This window comes from Akanthomyces muscarius, chromosome 3, assembly GCF_028009165.1.
Source record: "Akanthomyces muscarius strain Ve6 chromosome 3, whole genome shotgun sequence".
Classification (NCBI taxonomy): Eukaryota; Fungi; Ascomycota; class Sordariomycetes; order Hypocreales; family Cordycipitaceae; genus Akanthomyces; species Akanthomyces muscarius.
In genome coordinates this window covers 4,549,663-4,565,096 of record NC_079243.1, presented here as the reverse complement: position 1 = coordinate 4,565,096, position 15,434 = coordinate 4,549,663, and the positions used below count along the sequence as shown (strand labels likewise).

At 52.0% G+C, this 15,434-nt stretch overlaps 5 protein-coding genes across 6 annotated transcripts; 3 read left to right on the top strand and 2 right to left on the bottom strand.

Annotated features, from left to right (window-relative positions):
* Positions 1 to 766: 766 nt before the first annotated feature.
* On the top strand, positions 767 to 2,446 carry LMH87_002914 (uncharacterized protein; the record flags this gene model as incomplete). The annotated part of the gene is made up of 2 exons (XM_056194450.1): positions 767 to 971; positions 1,101 to 2,446. The coding sequence occupies 2 exons, from the start codon at positions 767 to 769 to the stop codon at positions 2,444 to 2,446; spliced, it is 1,551 nt and encodes a 516-aa protein (XP_056051387.1).
* A 208-nt stretch (positions 2,447 to 2,654) lies between these two features.
* Positions 2,655 to 4,594, bottom strand: LMH87_002913 (uncharacterized protein; the record flags this gene model as incomplete). The annotated part of the gene is made up of 3 exons (XM_056194449.1): positions 2,655 to 4,168; positions 4,222 to 4,491; positions 4,546 to 4,594. 3 exons carry the CDS (start codon positions 4,592 to 4,594, stop codon positions 2,655 to 2,657), a joined length of 1,833 nt encoding a protein of 610 aa, XP_056051386.1.
* A 2,215-nt stretch (positions 4,595 to 6,809) lies between these two features.
* Positions 6,810 to 7,212, top strand: LMH87_002912 (uncharacterized protein; the record flags this gene model as incomplete). The annotated part of the gene is made up of 2 exons (XM_056194447.1): positions 6,810 to 6,921; positions 6,971 to 7,212. 2 exons carry the CDS (start codon positions 6,810 to 6,812, stop codon positions 7,210 to 7,212), a joined length of 354 nt encoding a protein of 117 aa, XP_056051385.1.
* A 595-nt stretch (positions 7,213 to 7,807) lies between these two features.
* Positions 7,808 to 11,776, top strand: LMH87_002911 (uncharacterized protein; the record flags this gene model as incomplete). 2 transcript variants are annotated; one of them, XM_056194446.1, is made up of 8 exons in its annotated part: positions 7,808 to 8,484; positions 9,250 to 9,258; positions 9,330 to 9,341; positions 9,569 to 9,673; positions 9,747 to 10,610; positions 10,700 to 11,104; positions 11,155 to 11,402; positions 11,481 to 11,776. In XM_056194446.1, 8 exons carry the CDS (start codon positions 7,808 to 7,810, stop codon positions 11,774 to 11,776), a joined length of 2,616 nt encoding a protein of 871 aa, XP_056051384.1. The 2 variants fall into 2 exon arrangements, with proteins under 2 accessions (XP_056051384.1, XP_056051383.1); XM_056194445.1 differs by lacking the exons at positions 7,808 to 8,484; positions 9,250 to 9,258; positions 9,330 to 9,341; positions 9,569 to 9,673 and having other exon boundaries at positions 9,724 to 10,610.
* A 1,351-nt stretch (positions 11,777 to 13,127) lies between these two features.
* LMH87_002910 (uncharacterized protein) lies at positions 13,128 to 13,899 on the bottom strand (the record flags this gene model as incomplete). Its single annotated transcript, XM_056194444.1, has 4 exons — positions 13,128 to 13,139; positions 13,217 to 13,248; positions 13,385 to 13,426; positions 13,482 to 13,899. The coding sequence occupies 4 exons, from the start codon at positions 13,897 to 13,899 to the stop codon at positions 13,128 to 13,130; spliced, it is 504 nt and encodes a 167-aa protein (XP_056051382.1).
* Positions 13,900 to 15,434: the final 1,535 nt, after the last annotated feature.

Sequence of the window (15,434 nt, the reverse complement as noted above, 5' to 3'; positions counted from 1 at the left end):
GAAATTTGATCTTTCGCCGACAATGATTGACCAGATGCTCCCGTGCATGTATCCGCCTCCGCACCCCTCCATCCTACACTGAAACAAAAGGCTGAGGCTTTGTAGGCATCGGCCTACCCTAGACACGACCAAAAATTGTAGCCCTCCAGCTGCCAACCCATCTCCCCAGCTGTGATGCTATTCAGTGTGTTCTGGAAGCCTACATGATTAAAACTTCTCGGGAATCTCTTTTGAGAGGCCTTGCTCTGCTGAATTCGGCGTATTTTGCCGACAATCAGAGCTGTAAGTGGCCAGGTTGGATTCTTCGCGTCACGGGTTTGTCAGAGGAACCACCTCTCGCTGTTGCAATTTCAGTTGGACGACAAGAATGCTGAAAAGAACTCTGACAAGCTGGAAATGTCTAAACAGTACGCTACGCCCGTTTAGCTCACAGACTAGTGAGTTCTACAATTGATCAACCTTTCTCCTCGCACCCGGCCAATGGTGGAGTCGTCGGACTCCCATCGTGCTGCCCGGCCGGGAATGGTCAGCCGCGTCACCCGAGGGCAGCTCCGCCATCCGGCACCGTCGGCAACAACGTCATCCCAGCTGTGCTTAAAAATCCCAAGCAACCCCCGAATCTCCTTGACCGTCTTCTTCTCCGCCATGCATATATCCAAAATAAAATTTCTGAGCTGACACTTGCTGCCTCTGCCTGCCTTGCGAGCTTCTCTGCCTTTTTGCGTTCAGCTGTATTAGTGCTGAGCGCCCGCGATCCGTCGCCGCAATGCAAAAGATTGCGTCATATCTCCCGTCCTGGGACACGACAAAAACCCAGAGCAAAAAGGGCTTTGACAAGGCCTTCAAGGTCGTCGACAAGCTCGGCGCGCCCATCAACAGATTCTCGAACCGCATCGGCAGCGAGGCCTTTTGGCCGACGACCCTCGACAAGGAAAGCGACAAGGCCGCCAGAATTCTCAAATCCTTCTGCAGTACGTCAATACCTGTCCCCCGAAAATGAGAGGATTTCTCTCGAAGAATAGTTTTCATGCTCGTGCTACGAGCAATTTACCGTTTGCATTGGAGCTGTCGACTTTCCAGTACTAACACGGGCGCAACAGAGGATGGCTTCTACACCGAGCAAGAAGCATCCCCCGGCAGCGGCGACGATGGCCCCAAGCAGAAGCAGCGCGTCCTGAAGAAGATTCCCCAAAAGGTCATTGAAAACGCCGTCGGCCTCGCCATCTTCACCACCATGCGCACCGGCCTCTGGGTATCCGGCGCCGGCGGCTCCGGCGTGCTCGTCGCGCGCCAGGAAGACGGCGAGTGGTCCCCGCCGTCGGGCATCATGCTGCACACGGCCGGCCTCGGCTTCCTCGTCGGCGTCGACATTTACGACTGCGTGCTCGTCATCAACACGCGCGCGGCGCTCGCCGCCTTCACCAAGATCCGCGCCACCATCGGCGGCGAGGTCAGCGCCGTCGCGGGGCCCGTCGGCGTCGGCGGCGTGCTGGAGAATGACGGCCGCTGGAAGCAGGCCAACCGGCCCGTCTTCACCTACCTCAAGTCCAGAGGCTTCTACGCGGGCGTGCAGGTCGACGGCACGATTGTGATTGAGCGCACAGACGAGAACGCGCGCTTCTACAACAACGACGCCGAGATCAGCGCGGCGGACATCCTCGCGGGCAAGGTGCGGCACCCGCCGCGGGAGATTCGCAAGCTCATGGAGACGCTCAAGGCGGCAGAGGGCCGTGCCGACGTAGACAGCGAAATCATGGAGGAGCTGGAGCACGAGCTCGCGCCGGGCGACGTCAACCTCGCCGTCTCGCCGACATTTGGCGTCCCCGACGAGGACGACCCGGACCCGTACGGCGTGGCGGCGCTCGAAAAGGAAGGGCTAGGCATCGTGGAAGCCGGCTCCCACGCCCGTGTCTCCAGCGACCAGTTCGAGTTTCGGCCGCGCAGCGGCAGCTACCGCTCCCGCGCCAACACGGCGACCTCGACGCCCACGCACAGAACGAGCTTCGGCGCAGCACAGAATCCGTCGCGCTGGAGCCGCAGCAGCACCGATGCCGCCACACAGACAAACGGCCAAGTCGGGATGCAAGCGACGAGCCCCACGACGACGAGCAGCCACAGCCCGCGCGTCCTGACTAGGAACGGGGTGCTTCCTGCGCAGGAGGACCGGCCGCCTAGCTACGAGGAGGAGGCGGGCCGCACGCGCCCCGACGAAAAAAGCGAGAGTCCGTATGAAAACGGTGCGGAAGGCAGCTGGAGCGAAGCAAATGGCCATGGCGGAGGGGTCGAGGGCGAGGCCGAGTTCCTGGATGCGGAGGAGACGGTGGTGCCGAAGCCGGTGGTGCTGCCCAAGGGTCCGCCGCCGGCGCTGCCTCCTCGACAAGTGACTGAGACGAAACCGGTAGAAGAGGATTTTGAAGATTTGGACTTGAATGATGTGAAGAAATAATGTACAGCTTTTTTTTTTTAAAGGAATGGGAGTTAAGGCGCATAGAGCATTTTAGACACGGGAAATGGCGAACGCGGGATACCAGGATAGAGAAATATATATATCTGTTTTGAATAGTTCCCGCCATGAATGAAATAAGCGATGCATTTTCTCAAATGACCCCATTACATATTGCGCGAAACCAGCGTCACCAGCGTCACATTCTTCATTAGACCGTGAGTCCAAGCTCATGGCCGATAATCTCCGCAGCCTTTTCTCCGACAATCAGCGCCGTGTTGTACGTGTTGGCACATACATTCTCTGGCACAATTGATAGATCCGCCACCTTCAGGCCCTGCGTCCCGTACACATTCAGATCCTTGTCCACCACACCGTCCTGCTCTCGTGGTGCCATCTTGCAGGTACCCAGCGAGTGCCACGCCGTCTCGATGTGCGAGCGGATCCAGTCCTCGATCGCGCGGTCGTCCTCCTTGCTGTACTCAATCGGCGACAGACTGGCCCGATCCTGCATGCTCTTGAAACCGCCTGCCACGGCGGGGCCATCCCGACATGCGGCCTTGCTGCCCTCGGGAAATCTGGGGTGGCTGGTGGGCTCCTCGCCGGCATACTTGTCGCTGCGGCGCATGATTTCGCGCTGCTTCTTGTACGCCCACACCTGCTTCGTCAGATCGACGGGGTTCTTGAGGAAACCCGTCACAAAGTCAGATCGCGAGCGAGGGTCTGTAGACGTGATGTGCACGCTGCCGCGGGAATAAGGGTACGCCGTGTACGCACCGCTGGTCATGTAGTGCGCCGGGTTGTCCACGGGCTCATTCAGCGCGACGTGGTCGCCAAAGTAGCCGTAAAAGTAGACTAGAAGCATGATTGGCCTCGAAGGATGGTCCTTGAAATCGCGGGCCCAACACTCGCGAAACGCCGGGTCCAGCTGCGCGACCTCGTCCTCGGACGGCCGCAGCTTGCCGCCGACATCGAGGCCGTTCCAGCCCATCTTGGTGGAGCGCGCCTCCAAAGCCTTGGCAAAATCTTCCCGGCCGCTAAGAAGGCCGTCAAATGACGTCTCCGGTGTCAAGTTGGCCTTGTACCGGTAAGTGATCAAGTTGTGGTCCTGGTAGTCCTCGCCCACACCAGGCAGGTCAGAAACAACGTCAATTCCGAGTCCGCGCAGCAGTTCGCCCTTCCCAATGCCGGATCGCTCGAGGATAAGAGGGGTGTTGAGAGCACCTGCAGCGACGACCACTTGCTTCTTGGTAGCGATGAACGCCGCCGCCGTTTTCGCGGAATTTGTGGTCGGCTCATATTCAACGCCAATGGCGCGCGTGCCTTCAAATTTGACTCGGGTGACGATCGAGTTGGTTAGAATGTGAAGGTTAGGATAGCTGCCCGACTTCAGCAACGGATGGAGGTAGCAGTGGGCTGTGTCTTGTCGCTTGCCGTCGGGACTGATATATTTGGCCCATCGCTCGAAACCGTGACCGACCTCAAAATCCTGCAAGTTGGAGACTTGAGGTACTCCAACAGCCTGGGCAGCGTCAAAGATGTCGTCATGATTCATGTTGGGGTGGTGGGTTCCGTAGCTGACTTGTATGGGCCCGTTCTGCCCATGAGCGCTCTTGTCAATCTTTGGGTCATTCAACTGATGATTCTCTGCCTTGTTCGCGAGAGCCAGCATACTTGTCCCGTCCCATCCCTCTGTTTTCCAAGAGTCGAAATCGACCGCGGAAGCTAGATGTGTATGTTGGTATCTGTTCGAGAAATAAATCGGGACAACAGCGAACCTCGCGTATACATGGTAAAGTTGATGGAAGAGCCACCGCCGAGCAATCCTCCAGAAGGCACCACCAATGCACGATCTGCGAGGCTGGATTCTCTCTTGGCGGCGTGAAACAAGACAGTTTTACTTCCCGGAAACAGATGACTCAAGAACATGGCGGGCGTGACTACAGCGGGATCGTCCAAATTATCGCCGCCCTGCTCAATCAGGAGGATGGAGAGGCTAGGGTCAGCTTTCGAGAGACGAGCAGCCGTAACGCAGGCCGCGGTGCCCCCTAAGAACATGTCAGAACGCGATTGGCGACAGCGGCTTCTGCGATTAAACTCACCTCCCGCGAAGACGATGTCATATTCCGATTTCAGATTGCTTGAAGTCATTTTGTAGATTTTGGAATCTTGAAGGAGCAAGAAAGCGCGGGGATAGTACAAAATACCCCGCGCCTTATATCGGTGCGACTCTCGGAAGCTTCCTGCCCTGGATGGGGACGGTGGGCAAATGTGGGTGCTTATTGATCGCCACTATAACTATTCTAGTCCTTCTGCGGCTAGCAGACACTAATTTATTAAGCGTGGCCACCGTCACATGCCCTGGATCCGTGCAAAACGGCGTTTCGAAGTTGTATTGACAGCACATATGTAGCGGGGATTTGTGGCGTGTCGCGCTGCTCTCAATTGAGTTCTGCTGCGGCTTTGTCGGCACCGAACGCCCGAGGAAAATGAGCTCGCAGGCCCCCGATTTATCAACCGTGAGGGCAATTATAAATTTTAAATACTTGTGCCTACCTAGGTAAGTTGACGAGAGAGCCCGGTTTATCGGGTGTTACATGTGCCCCTCTAGCTCCAGTGACCTGCAGATGCGAGCGCCGCCGTGGTAAGTCGACATGTCTCCCGAGTTTACAAAATTTAATGATACAGACAATCCATCTACTGTGCCAACACAAGCAATAGTGCAATAGTCCCAAGCAAGGCGGCAGGGTGAATAGAGTGGCCAACTTGATGGGTGAGCGAGAGTGCTGATTTGTATCTGCTGTTAGCCATGGCCAACGGTTGGCCTCACCGTGCTAACAGAGGCTCAGTAATGTCTTGGTCAACCAGGTAAAGGACCAATACGATATCGTGCTGCGCCAGACGTGTCAAGTATGGAACGCACTAATATTCTGGCAGCTTTGGCTGTAGTCTCATCATATGAACTCGGCATACCTCAATCTTCTCCAGTCGCCGCATCGTGGCGCTGTCCTCTAATGCTTTAGTAGGAGCCCAGAAGCTCCTACAAACCTGGACAGGGTTCGGCGAAAAACCACCGCACATAACGTACAACACATTCTTTAAACAAAACATAAAATTCCACATGCCGATCCGTAATGCCTTTTCCTTCGTAACTCTGATTTGAGGTCCTCAGGCAGTGCTAATCCTGGTCGCACCGACTATTTTTAAGGTTGTTGGGCGGCAGAAACAGCGGTCACCTTGCACTAAAACGAAGAGCTTCACATGTGGGTTTTCTCCGAGCCTGTACCCTCAGAGAGTGATTCGTTCGGAAGCTGAAATACGTTTCCAGGGCTAGCAATAAGTTTCAACTGAGCCCAGTGCTCGTCAAGTCAAGTTCAATCGAGAAAATGCGGCTCTTCCCGGTGTTGAACGAGTGGCTGCGGCTCTAACGGCTAACGCATTGCTACACTTGTATGGGGCTTGCCGTTTAACGGGAAGACCAGTCAACAAATGAAAGCACCAAAACCAAATCAGTACTAGACCTCAAATCACGATACTTGGATATCTGTACAATTTTTGTTTTGGGACATAGACCGAACTAGAAATGGCGAAGTCTCATGCACTCGCAGCTCCAGTAGAAGCCAGCACAATACAGATTGGTGATGGACCGCTACCAAAAAAGATGCTGCATAGAAGTTTTTACACAGAGAAAAGATTTAACACATAGTAGCAAAGGGTATATGAGAAAAAAGCATGGCAGTCTTAAAAATATAGAGCTTCATGCCCGAACCTGCGAAAATTAGTGACTGACTGCAGCACTCTGCTGCGCGGTAAAGCAGTGACAGCGACGTGCAATTTATAGTAGCGTATGGGAAATTCCTCGCAGTTCTACCAGGACTAACAACGTGATCACTATAGTACTGTTTTGGGTAGCTTTCTTACAGCCCCAGAAGTGTCGCGATCATCAGCAATGTGTCTCTTCCTTTCAACACGTAATGGTGGGGTCACGATATAGTGACGCGATAATACGTTGACACAAATCATCAACGTCATTCAATTGATAAATATGCAAAAAAACAGCGATATCTTCATTACCTGCATTGCTGGCCGTGCAGCTGGTGGCCGTGCAGCTGGTGGCCGTGCAGGTGAGAGCCTCGAGGGCGCATTGCTCTCACTGGGGAACACGTCAATTTCGCCAACTTGCGCAAAACACTTGGAACTCTGCTGTGCACACTAGGCTGCCACTTTCTGTCCAGATATTTAAAGATGCTTGGCCATGCTCCTGTTTTAAGTGTGTCGGATACACGCACCAGAATACGAACATCCATCATAGATCTCTCTACGCTTCTACACTGAATCAAAAGTTCTATATCTCCAAACTGGAAACATGGCTCCTCCTCAAAAGGTCGTTGTTGTTGGTGGTGGTCCGGTTGGGGCCTTATCAGCTCTGTATGCAGCGAGAAGAGGATACGCGGTAGAGCTATACGAGCTCAGAGATGGTCCGTTCAGGTCTGAATGCTTTATAGAACTCTATTAACCTCAGCCTAGATCCAAACTACGGAAGCCAGAGTGCCCGGCCAGACATCGCCGTTATACCGCTGGCTCTTTCAGAGCGCGGAATTCGAGCAATTGCTGAGGCCGGTGTTCCTGGACTCCTAGACAGAATACTAGACAACTCACGACCCATTGACACTCGCATGATTCATACAAGAGATGCGCATGGAAACATCAAGAACATACCAATGGTATATGGACCTCAGGGACAGGTAAATAATTTGCGCTGTTTTTGATGGGCATACTGACTTTAATACCAGTGCTTGCACACACTGCCACGGGAGAAAATCACGAAGCACGTTATGCTAGCTTTGATGGACGAACCTAACGCAAAGCTCTTCTTCAACCAGAGGTTGACGGCTTGTAATTTTGATGCCCAGGTTGCTGCCTTCGAGTCCGTGGTTTGGAAAAGTACTGCAGCAGACTGTAAGTAATGATTCCCGAGAAGACGTGTTCAATAACAAGCCAACACCTTTTGCCGGATCAGGCGAGAAACGCGAGGCCTCAAAGCCCATGCCCGTCGAGACGTCTCAGACTACATCGGTCAAATTTGACTTTCTCATTGGTGCTGATGGAACGTACTCCAGTGTGCGACAATGCATGATGAGAAAGTCCCATATGGATTTCTCACAAGAATATCTGCAGGCGCTGTGGTGCGACTTCATTTTTCCTGCCGCCCCGGACGGCAGCTATCGGATGCAGTCGACTTGCCTTCATGTGTGGCCTGCAGACCAAAGCATCGTCATGTGCCAGCCTGATTTCGTGAGTCGAGTCTTTCTTTGCTCATGACATATCATCTAATAAAGCCAGGATGGATCTTTTCGAGCAGGCATGGTTTGCGACACGGACAAAGTACGCTATTATGAAGCCCACCCGGATGAGTTTGCCGCCTTTTTCGACAACGAGTTCCCTGGCATCATCCCTCAAATCCTCTCCGCCGAGGATGTTACCCAGCAATTTCTTGCGCATCAAAAGATCCCTCTGAAATCCGTCAAGTGCGGCCAGCTGGGCTACAAAGACTGCGCTGTTCTGTTGGGAGACAGCTCCCACAGCATGACGCCTTTCCATGCCATGGGCATGATCACCGGGCTTGAAGACGTGAGAATCTTTTTCCAAGAGTTTCGCGATCGCGCTGAGCTTGGCGATCCGAGCAAGCCATTTTGCACCCCGGGTACAGTTGAGGCCTATTCCAGACATCGTCTCCCCGATGTCCACGCGATGGTGGACATGGCTATGGAGCATTACTACGAGTTGCGTGTAGGCGTCAGATCGACTGCAGCCCGGACCAAAAAAGTCGCCGACGCGTTCCTCAGTCGATGGGTGCCGTCTTTGGATTGGACAACCCTGTACGCGAGGATCCAGTTTGGGCATGAGAGGTTCACTGTTGTCAGAGAGAAGGAGGCAATGCAGAAGAAGATCACGCAACGAGTGCTTACAGGTGCCGGGGGGTTGTTGGCGACTATGGCTTTTGTTAGCGTCATGAAGTTTGCGGAAGTTGTATACAATGAGTAGTACTCTTTGTGTGGCACCGTCAAGCTGCGACTACTAGGCATATGGTACAGTCATGGCAATGTCTCTCGCCAATAGCTAGCTGACTTGGGTGGATTCATCAAACCTGGGCGCTGCCCGGGTGCTAGCCAATGTAGGTTAAATTTTCAGCAGTCCATAAGCATATCAATACACAGCTCTGAACCTTGCTGCCGAGCCAAGCCATTTCGTGCTTGCGTGATTCGCCCTGCAATTTTTAAACCCCTGTAAGGTTACTTCCTCGGACAGGTGGTCCAATTTAGACGTGCATACTAGCTGGCCGCCACTTTCTAGATCGGCGTACTATGATAGCTCAGCCTCCCCGTTTTTAGTCACATCTTGCGGCAACGCCCGGGTGCTTTTCCCCGGCGTAGCTGCCAAGTTAATCCCAGAATTCAAGATGATTTGACGCTAAATTTCAGATTCTATGTATGTGTTTTCAGGCCGCAACAGGGTAGGGATACTCAATCATTGAGCTAGTTCTGGTGTTGTTGCGGATACCCCCGTTTTATTTTGTCTTTTGCGCATTTTGCGTCAGGCATGGACTGGCCCTGAATCTGCTGTTCAACTCGTTAGCCACATTCGGCCACACGCCGGGGTCAATAAAGTTAGAAATACTAGATTTCGAGGTATATAATGTAGAACCGCGACGGGATAAAGTTAGTGAGCGATCAGCCCAACGTAGTGATGCTATCAGTATATCTTTTGCTTTTCTGCGTCCTCCGTCATTTATGAGATTGTGATAGTTACTGCTGGTAAGTAGTGACAGCTCACCCCCAATGTTGCGAGCAGCAAATATCCTTGTAACTCACAACATCTCTTTTAGGCGTACGCTGGGGTCAATCTAGCAAAAAAAAAGGCTAGATAAACGGTGCACTCAACGGTGCACTCCGTAGTGCCTTGTGGATCAGGCAAATGAACATTATGGTTTAGGTTAGGCTCATTTATTCGCTAGCCTACACAGAACAGACTTGGCACAATCATGATAAGTTTGTCAATCATACTCAATCAACCCCGTATTGCAGGTGTAGTAATCCCACCGATGATTTCACGCTCGTATTATAGCACAGCGTCTCCTGTTGACACTATTGCTATGCTTTTGCGGCGATTATGCCACGTAAAGGTGCTACTTGCCAAGGCCTGGCAAAAAACGTCCATATCGGTGGACAGGTGTGTGCTATACAGGTGCACTTGGAAATTGTGGCGTACAAAAGATCTTCATGACTAACAGAGGGCGGGGAAGCTTTATAAATATACGCTGGGTGATCCAGCGACCTACCACCATGCCATTCATCCTGCTGCGCTATCTTTCAGACTTGCATCATTTTTTCCCACCCGTTATGGCAATCCTTCAGAGCAGAAGCGGCGGGCCTGCAATGTCAAAATATCTGGGCAACAATGTCCCAGCGGCTCCCAGCACGGCCGATACTGAGCTTCTGCCGCTGCAATCTGGCATAGCACAGCCCGTGCCTCTATCTTTGGTGCGAAGAAAAAGCAGCATCGATGATCGGACCGGTGTCGCCATCTCTTTATCTCAGGGGCCCGACTCTCCTCCCTCTACGCCAACTGTCGGTGCTGGTGATGAGGTTCAACCTGAACGTGGGATCCAGGTGTCCAAGACCAGAGGAGTCTTGGTTATTGTGACGCTTGCTGGCATCAGCTTTCTAAATACAATGGGCTCTGGCATACTTATCGCTGCCCTACCTCGCATCGCCCGGGAAGTGAACCTCCCACCAGCTCTCGTACTATGGCCAGCCGCAGTATTTGCCTTGTCTGCGGGCTGCTTACTCCTGATCTTTGGTGCCGCTGCAGACGCGATTGGGGCCAAGCCCGTCTGGATTGTCGGCAGCTATCTCTTTGTCATCTTCACTATCGCGCTTGGCTTTGCTAAGACTGGTTTGCAAGTCATCATGTTTCGCATGCTGCTAGGCGTGGCAATATCTATGTGTCTACCGACAGCTGTGAGCCTCATCACCAACACGTTTCCAAAAGGACCGTGGCGCAATGTAGCCTTTGCTATGAATGGTATGGGACAGCCTCTGGGCTATGCGATCGGTTTAGTGCTCGGTGGCATTTTTACTGATACGATTGGCTGGAGATGGGCATAGTAAGTACATGACTCATTTCGACGTTTGCCGACACATGATCCCCAAATCGTCTCACCAAGATGGTCTGCAAGCACTAACTTTCTCAAAGCTACATGATGGCGATCATTAATTTTGTTCTCGCAACAGTGTCTATCTGGTCTCTGCCTTCAGTGACACCGATATCGGACAAGAAGTGGACTCGCCGCCTCACTGAAGACATAGACTGGCTTGGAGCTGTAATCATGAGTGTTGCTCTTGGTCTGTTGCTCTATGTTTTGGCCACACTTACTACATCCTATAAGACAATCAGGCAGCCTCAAAGTATTGCTCTGCTAGTTGTCTCGCTGATTTTGCTAGCCGCCTTTCCAGTGTGGATGGACTACCAGACCAAACATGGCCGGCCAGCCCTTATCCCAAATAGCCTTTGGCGGAAGGCATCCTTCACTTCAATTTGTGTATCGGTGTTTTTCTGCTGGGCATCTCTAAATGGGATCGAATACTTTACTACGCTTTAGTAAGTACTTGAGCCACATAAGCTATCTGTCACTAACTGAAGACTGTCAGCTTTCAGGAGGTCCAGGGTTTATCTGCATTACAAAGCTCTATTCGATTTCTTCCTCACATCGTAATGGGTATTTGTGTCAATGCTTTAACAGCATATCTTATATCGCGTGTTAAGGTTCATACCCTAGCAGTCGTATCTGCATTGATCACCATGGTGGCACCGCCATTGATGGCTACCGTTACTATAGGCGAAAATTACTGGCTTGCGCCATTCTGGGCAATGTTTCTCTCGCCAGTAAATCCTGATGGTATGTGTCAATTTTCTACACTTGTCGATATGAGACGTCGCTTTTCACTGTGTAATCAGACTCCTAACATGTCGCTAGTACTTTTCACGCTATCAAACCTAGTCATCTCTGATGCGTTTCCTTCCGACACACAATCCTTAGCGGGTGGTGTTTTTAGCGAAGTTGCTCAATTCGGTAATTCGGTCGGTCTCGCAGTGACTGCGGCTATCGCCGCTTCTGTCACTGAACATTCGCCAGTCCGGGACCCTAAAGCTGCTTTGATGGAAGGCTATCGAGCCGCCTTCTGGACCATCTTTGCTAGTACAGTTGCCGTACTCGTGACGTCTTTCTTTGGGCTAAGAAAGGGCGGCTATGTTGGGAAGAAAAATGATTAGGGCCTGTGCGAAGGAAAGTATGGTTGAAACCCCTGAAATTGTGTGCTTGTGAAACCCTGAGGTCAGCTTGCTCTCAACTCTATATCGTTTAGATACCATTGTTCTTCTCAAAAACTAGCGCCATACACACAACTTCAAGGCATCGAAGTCTACTATCCTTGCCTATGTGTCGTGCATCTGAGGCGAAGGTGATTCTAGTAGCGGAATTACTTCGAAGTGGACGTTGTTACTGTTCGCCATTCAATGTTTGATTAGTTGCAGACAAAATCTAGTGAATGGGGAATGCAGTCAGGCTGACAGACAACAGCACAGGGCGCCGAAAGTGGCTTCAAATGGATGCATTGTGTGTCCGGGGATTAATTTTATACAACTATCAACCCAGAAGTATGCAGGCCTGTCACCAGTGCTGACGCAGACAAAAAAAATCAACGTTTGCACAAGCTCCCGCTCCACAAAGGCATTGCCGATATTGGACGGCGTTTTGCGTAATCCTCTCCGTCAAGTTCCTGCCCGCCGAAACAAAGTTTCAGGAAATGACTCTATCTCATCGCGGGTCTCTTGCTAATGGTAATAGCGGCGGCCAAAAACAGGACTCAAATGCCTTAGTCAACGCCACTATGTCCGTGCCGCCCCCCCAAATGGCAATGTTGCGGAAAGTCGCACTTTCAGAACCCGAATGCCAAGGCAATTTGAAGCACCATCTGGTCTCAGTTGCCAAGATTTTGGCCCGGGCGAAACGCTCCGAAAAGGTTGAAAGGGGCTTCAGCGTTGCTCAGCCTCGTCAGTGTGGAGAGACCGCGTGATCGTTTGGCACGGCTGCCTTCTCGAGTCGTCTTAACAATACGCCCCTTATAATACTATCAGATCAGGCTCCCAGCCACAGCATGTACGGCCCCCAGCATATACGGCCTTCATCATGCACGGCCCCCGGCATGTAGGTAAAGTCTAACGTTATCTACTAGCTAGCTAGTAATCTATACGCCGCAGCCACATACGGCTTCGGTCGTCATGGCAGGGAGCCTCACTCAGATGAATTCAAGGTAGACCAGGTCTCCCCACACAAAATGCGACACTCCAGGGCATAGCAAGCAAGTCCAATATAGATGGCTCGAAGTAGCAGAGGGCAGCAGAGCCTCATTTGCATAGTGGGTGTTGTCCCTCATAGCATTTGCTTTCTCCCGACAGCGTACAGCACTGCATCCAACGTCAACTTCAGAGCGACGCATGTAGTCAATCTGGGGTTATAATAGGGCCGTCACGGAACCGGACGCATTAGGTGGGGGAGGGGGGGACGCATGTATAGGTATTATGGCTGTCAATGTCTAAAATCACAGCATGCCATGGCAGAATCTCACTCTGGCTGCTGGTGCGATGGGACAATTGTAAGGTTGCCGTTACTCCACGCGCACAGAGCAAAATTCAGGAAAAACTTCAACGTACAATGTCTAGTCTAGTCTGGCAGTGTGTCCACACTGTGCATCCTTATGTCGTCTCCGACAATGCTCTCTAAGATTGTCAATTCGGCTAAAAAGTCTCCCACAGTATTGACATGTAATTGCCGGATTGTGCAATCTCTCGTGTCGATCTCTGTCTTTCATCGTCGCGAACCCCAGCGGAGATTCCGAATCGGTTTGACGGCACCCAGGAACTCTGCAGAAGTGTTTGCGAAAATGAAGCCGATGATGCTTGTCCAGATCACACTGACGCTTGAAGACTGCCTTGGAGTTGCACGATGGATGCGGGCATTGAAGAGCGAGGGAAGACTGGACATCAATGCCTGTATCGATCGGTGACGAGGAGGTGAGCCGGCCGTCGTTGTGCACCACCGAATTCAGATTAATTTTGGAATCGTCATTTGAGGAAGTCGGGCCCGGAATTCCCGGGAAGACTGGGTAGTCGCCCAGAACCAGCCCTTTGCTATTCTGCAATCGCTGCTTGTCGCCGGTTAACAAGAAACCACTCGCTTCGTGTTCTGTCATGAACTCAAGCTGTTCAGTTCGCAGGTCCATTGCGCCAATGCCTTGATATGTCGACTGAGCCAAGCCGACTAAAGGTGCGAACTGCAGCTTTGTCTCGCATGGCTGCCCATCAATCATGGCATCGCTGGTAAGCCTGGCTGCCATAAGCCGTTCGTAATCTCGTTGGAGATCCATTGTCGGGTCATGAGTTTGCATCAGGGTATTAGGAAAACCCAGTCTATGATTATCGATGAGTCGGCCGGCAGGTAACAAAGTCGAACCCAATCTTCCACTGAGATTCGCCGCAAGCGGGACATAGACATCTGGTGAGGACATGGAGCTTTGATCAGTCGGTTTTGTAACTGCAGACGGTCCTTGGCAAAATGTGCCATAGAATGATTGATCCGATGCAGGAGTTCCTTCCTGAAATGCAAACGGCTGAGCCCCATTGCGACTGGTCGTGGTCTCTGGCAGGGCCGGCCGCGGAAGCTTGCTGGATGACATTGGGACTTCGTGAGCCGTATTGCTGATGCATGCGCCGTGTCATTTCCAGGCTGGCAACAAGCGGACGATTAAAACCACAATCCAGTGGGTCTGGCCATCCGCCTTCACTCTTCGGTATCTGGAAGACAGCCTTGCCAGCATGATGGCGATAGGCGCTGGAGAGCTACCAACTGACTATCAACATATGCAGCCGGAGTTCTGCCGGGCCCGAAGTCCTGCCGGGCTATGAAATCTTATCGCGTCGGTCTTTCTTGTGGTCGCGAGTTTCAACGATAAGTACTGGTGGTTGTCATGGCTCTGGCGGTATGTTTCAACATGATATGTGATCTCGGGTCGAATGTAAGAGGATGTCGCAAGTTCTCGAGCAATGACACCTTTCCTGTGCTGCGATGCGGATGACCGATCGTGGCTCTGCCGAAAAATATTGTCCAATTACCCGACCAACGAATGCAATGACCACAACAGTGGCGATGCTTTCGCGTGAAGTCTCAGAGGCGATGGAGTTAGCTGATCGGTAGCATCCAGGCAAACAGCTGTTGGCCCCTTGCCATCATGACAGCTAGAGCACCTCACTCGCCATCCCAGAGGTAATTAACCCGGCGATGATTGCCAGGGCTTCAGTTACTGCGAGGTTTACCATTAAAACCCTGCAGGAACAACCTTCTGACGGACGGCAGAAAATGCCTTCTTCTCAGATCGTTGGCTGATGAGGTTCGTTTTTGTGCTGAAAAGTCGCTTCGGCCCAAATGCTGCATCAAGAGTCAACAGGCTGGCCCGTTGTCAACGAGAGGCAGTGCTTTAGGTAGGCTCGCGTCATGGTAGGTGGTAATGGTGAGTATCAGGAAGGCGGAATTTGGGCGCGGGGGTGACCTCGTAATCTTAGAACTAAGCCTGTAGTGGGGGAAGCAAGTTGTTCTTTGAGCTGCACAAGATACTCGACTTGACCACAAAATATCTTAGTACTGCTAAGTGCCGAAGACCCACAAGCCATCTGCTGGCAGGGCACGGGGTCTACATACTCTTGGCAGCTTCACAGCTTGCGATGGTTTTATGAATACATGTGAAAGACTACTCAACATTATATTCAAGACAACGCAAGAAGGATGGTGCGATAACGTCAATCGCACTTGCCGCTTAAGTTGTCAGCTAATCGCAACACAGGCCGATGTAAATACGCGGGTGCAAGCTGGCATGGC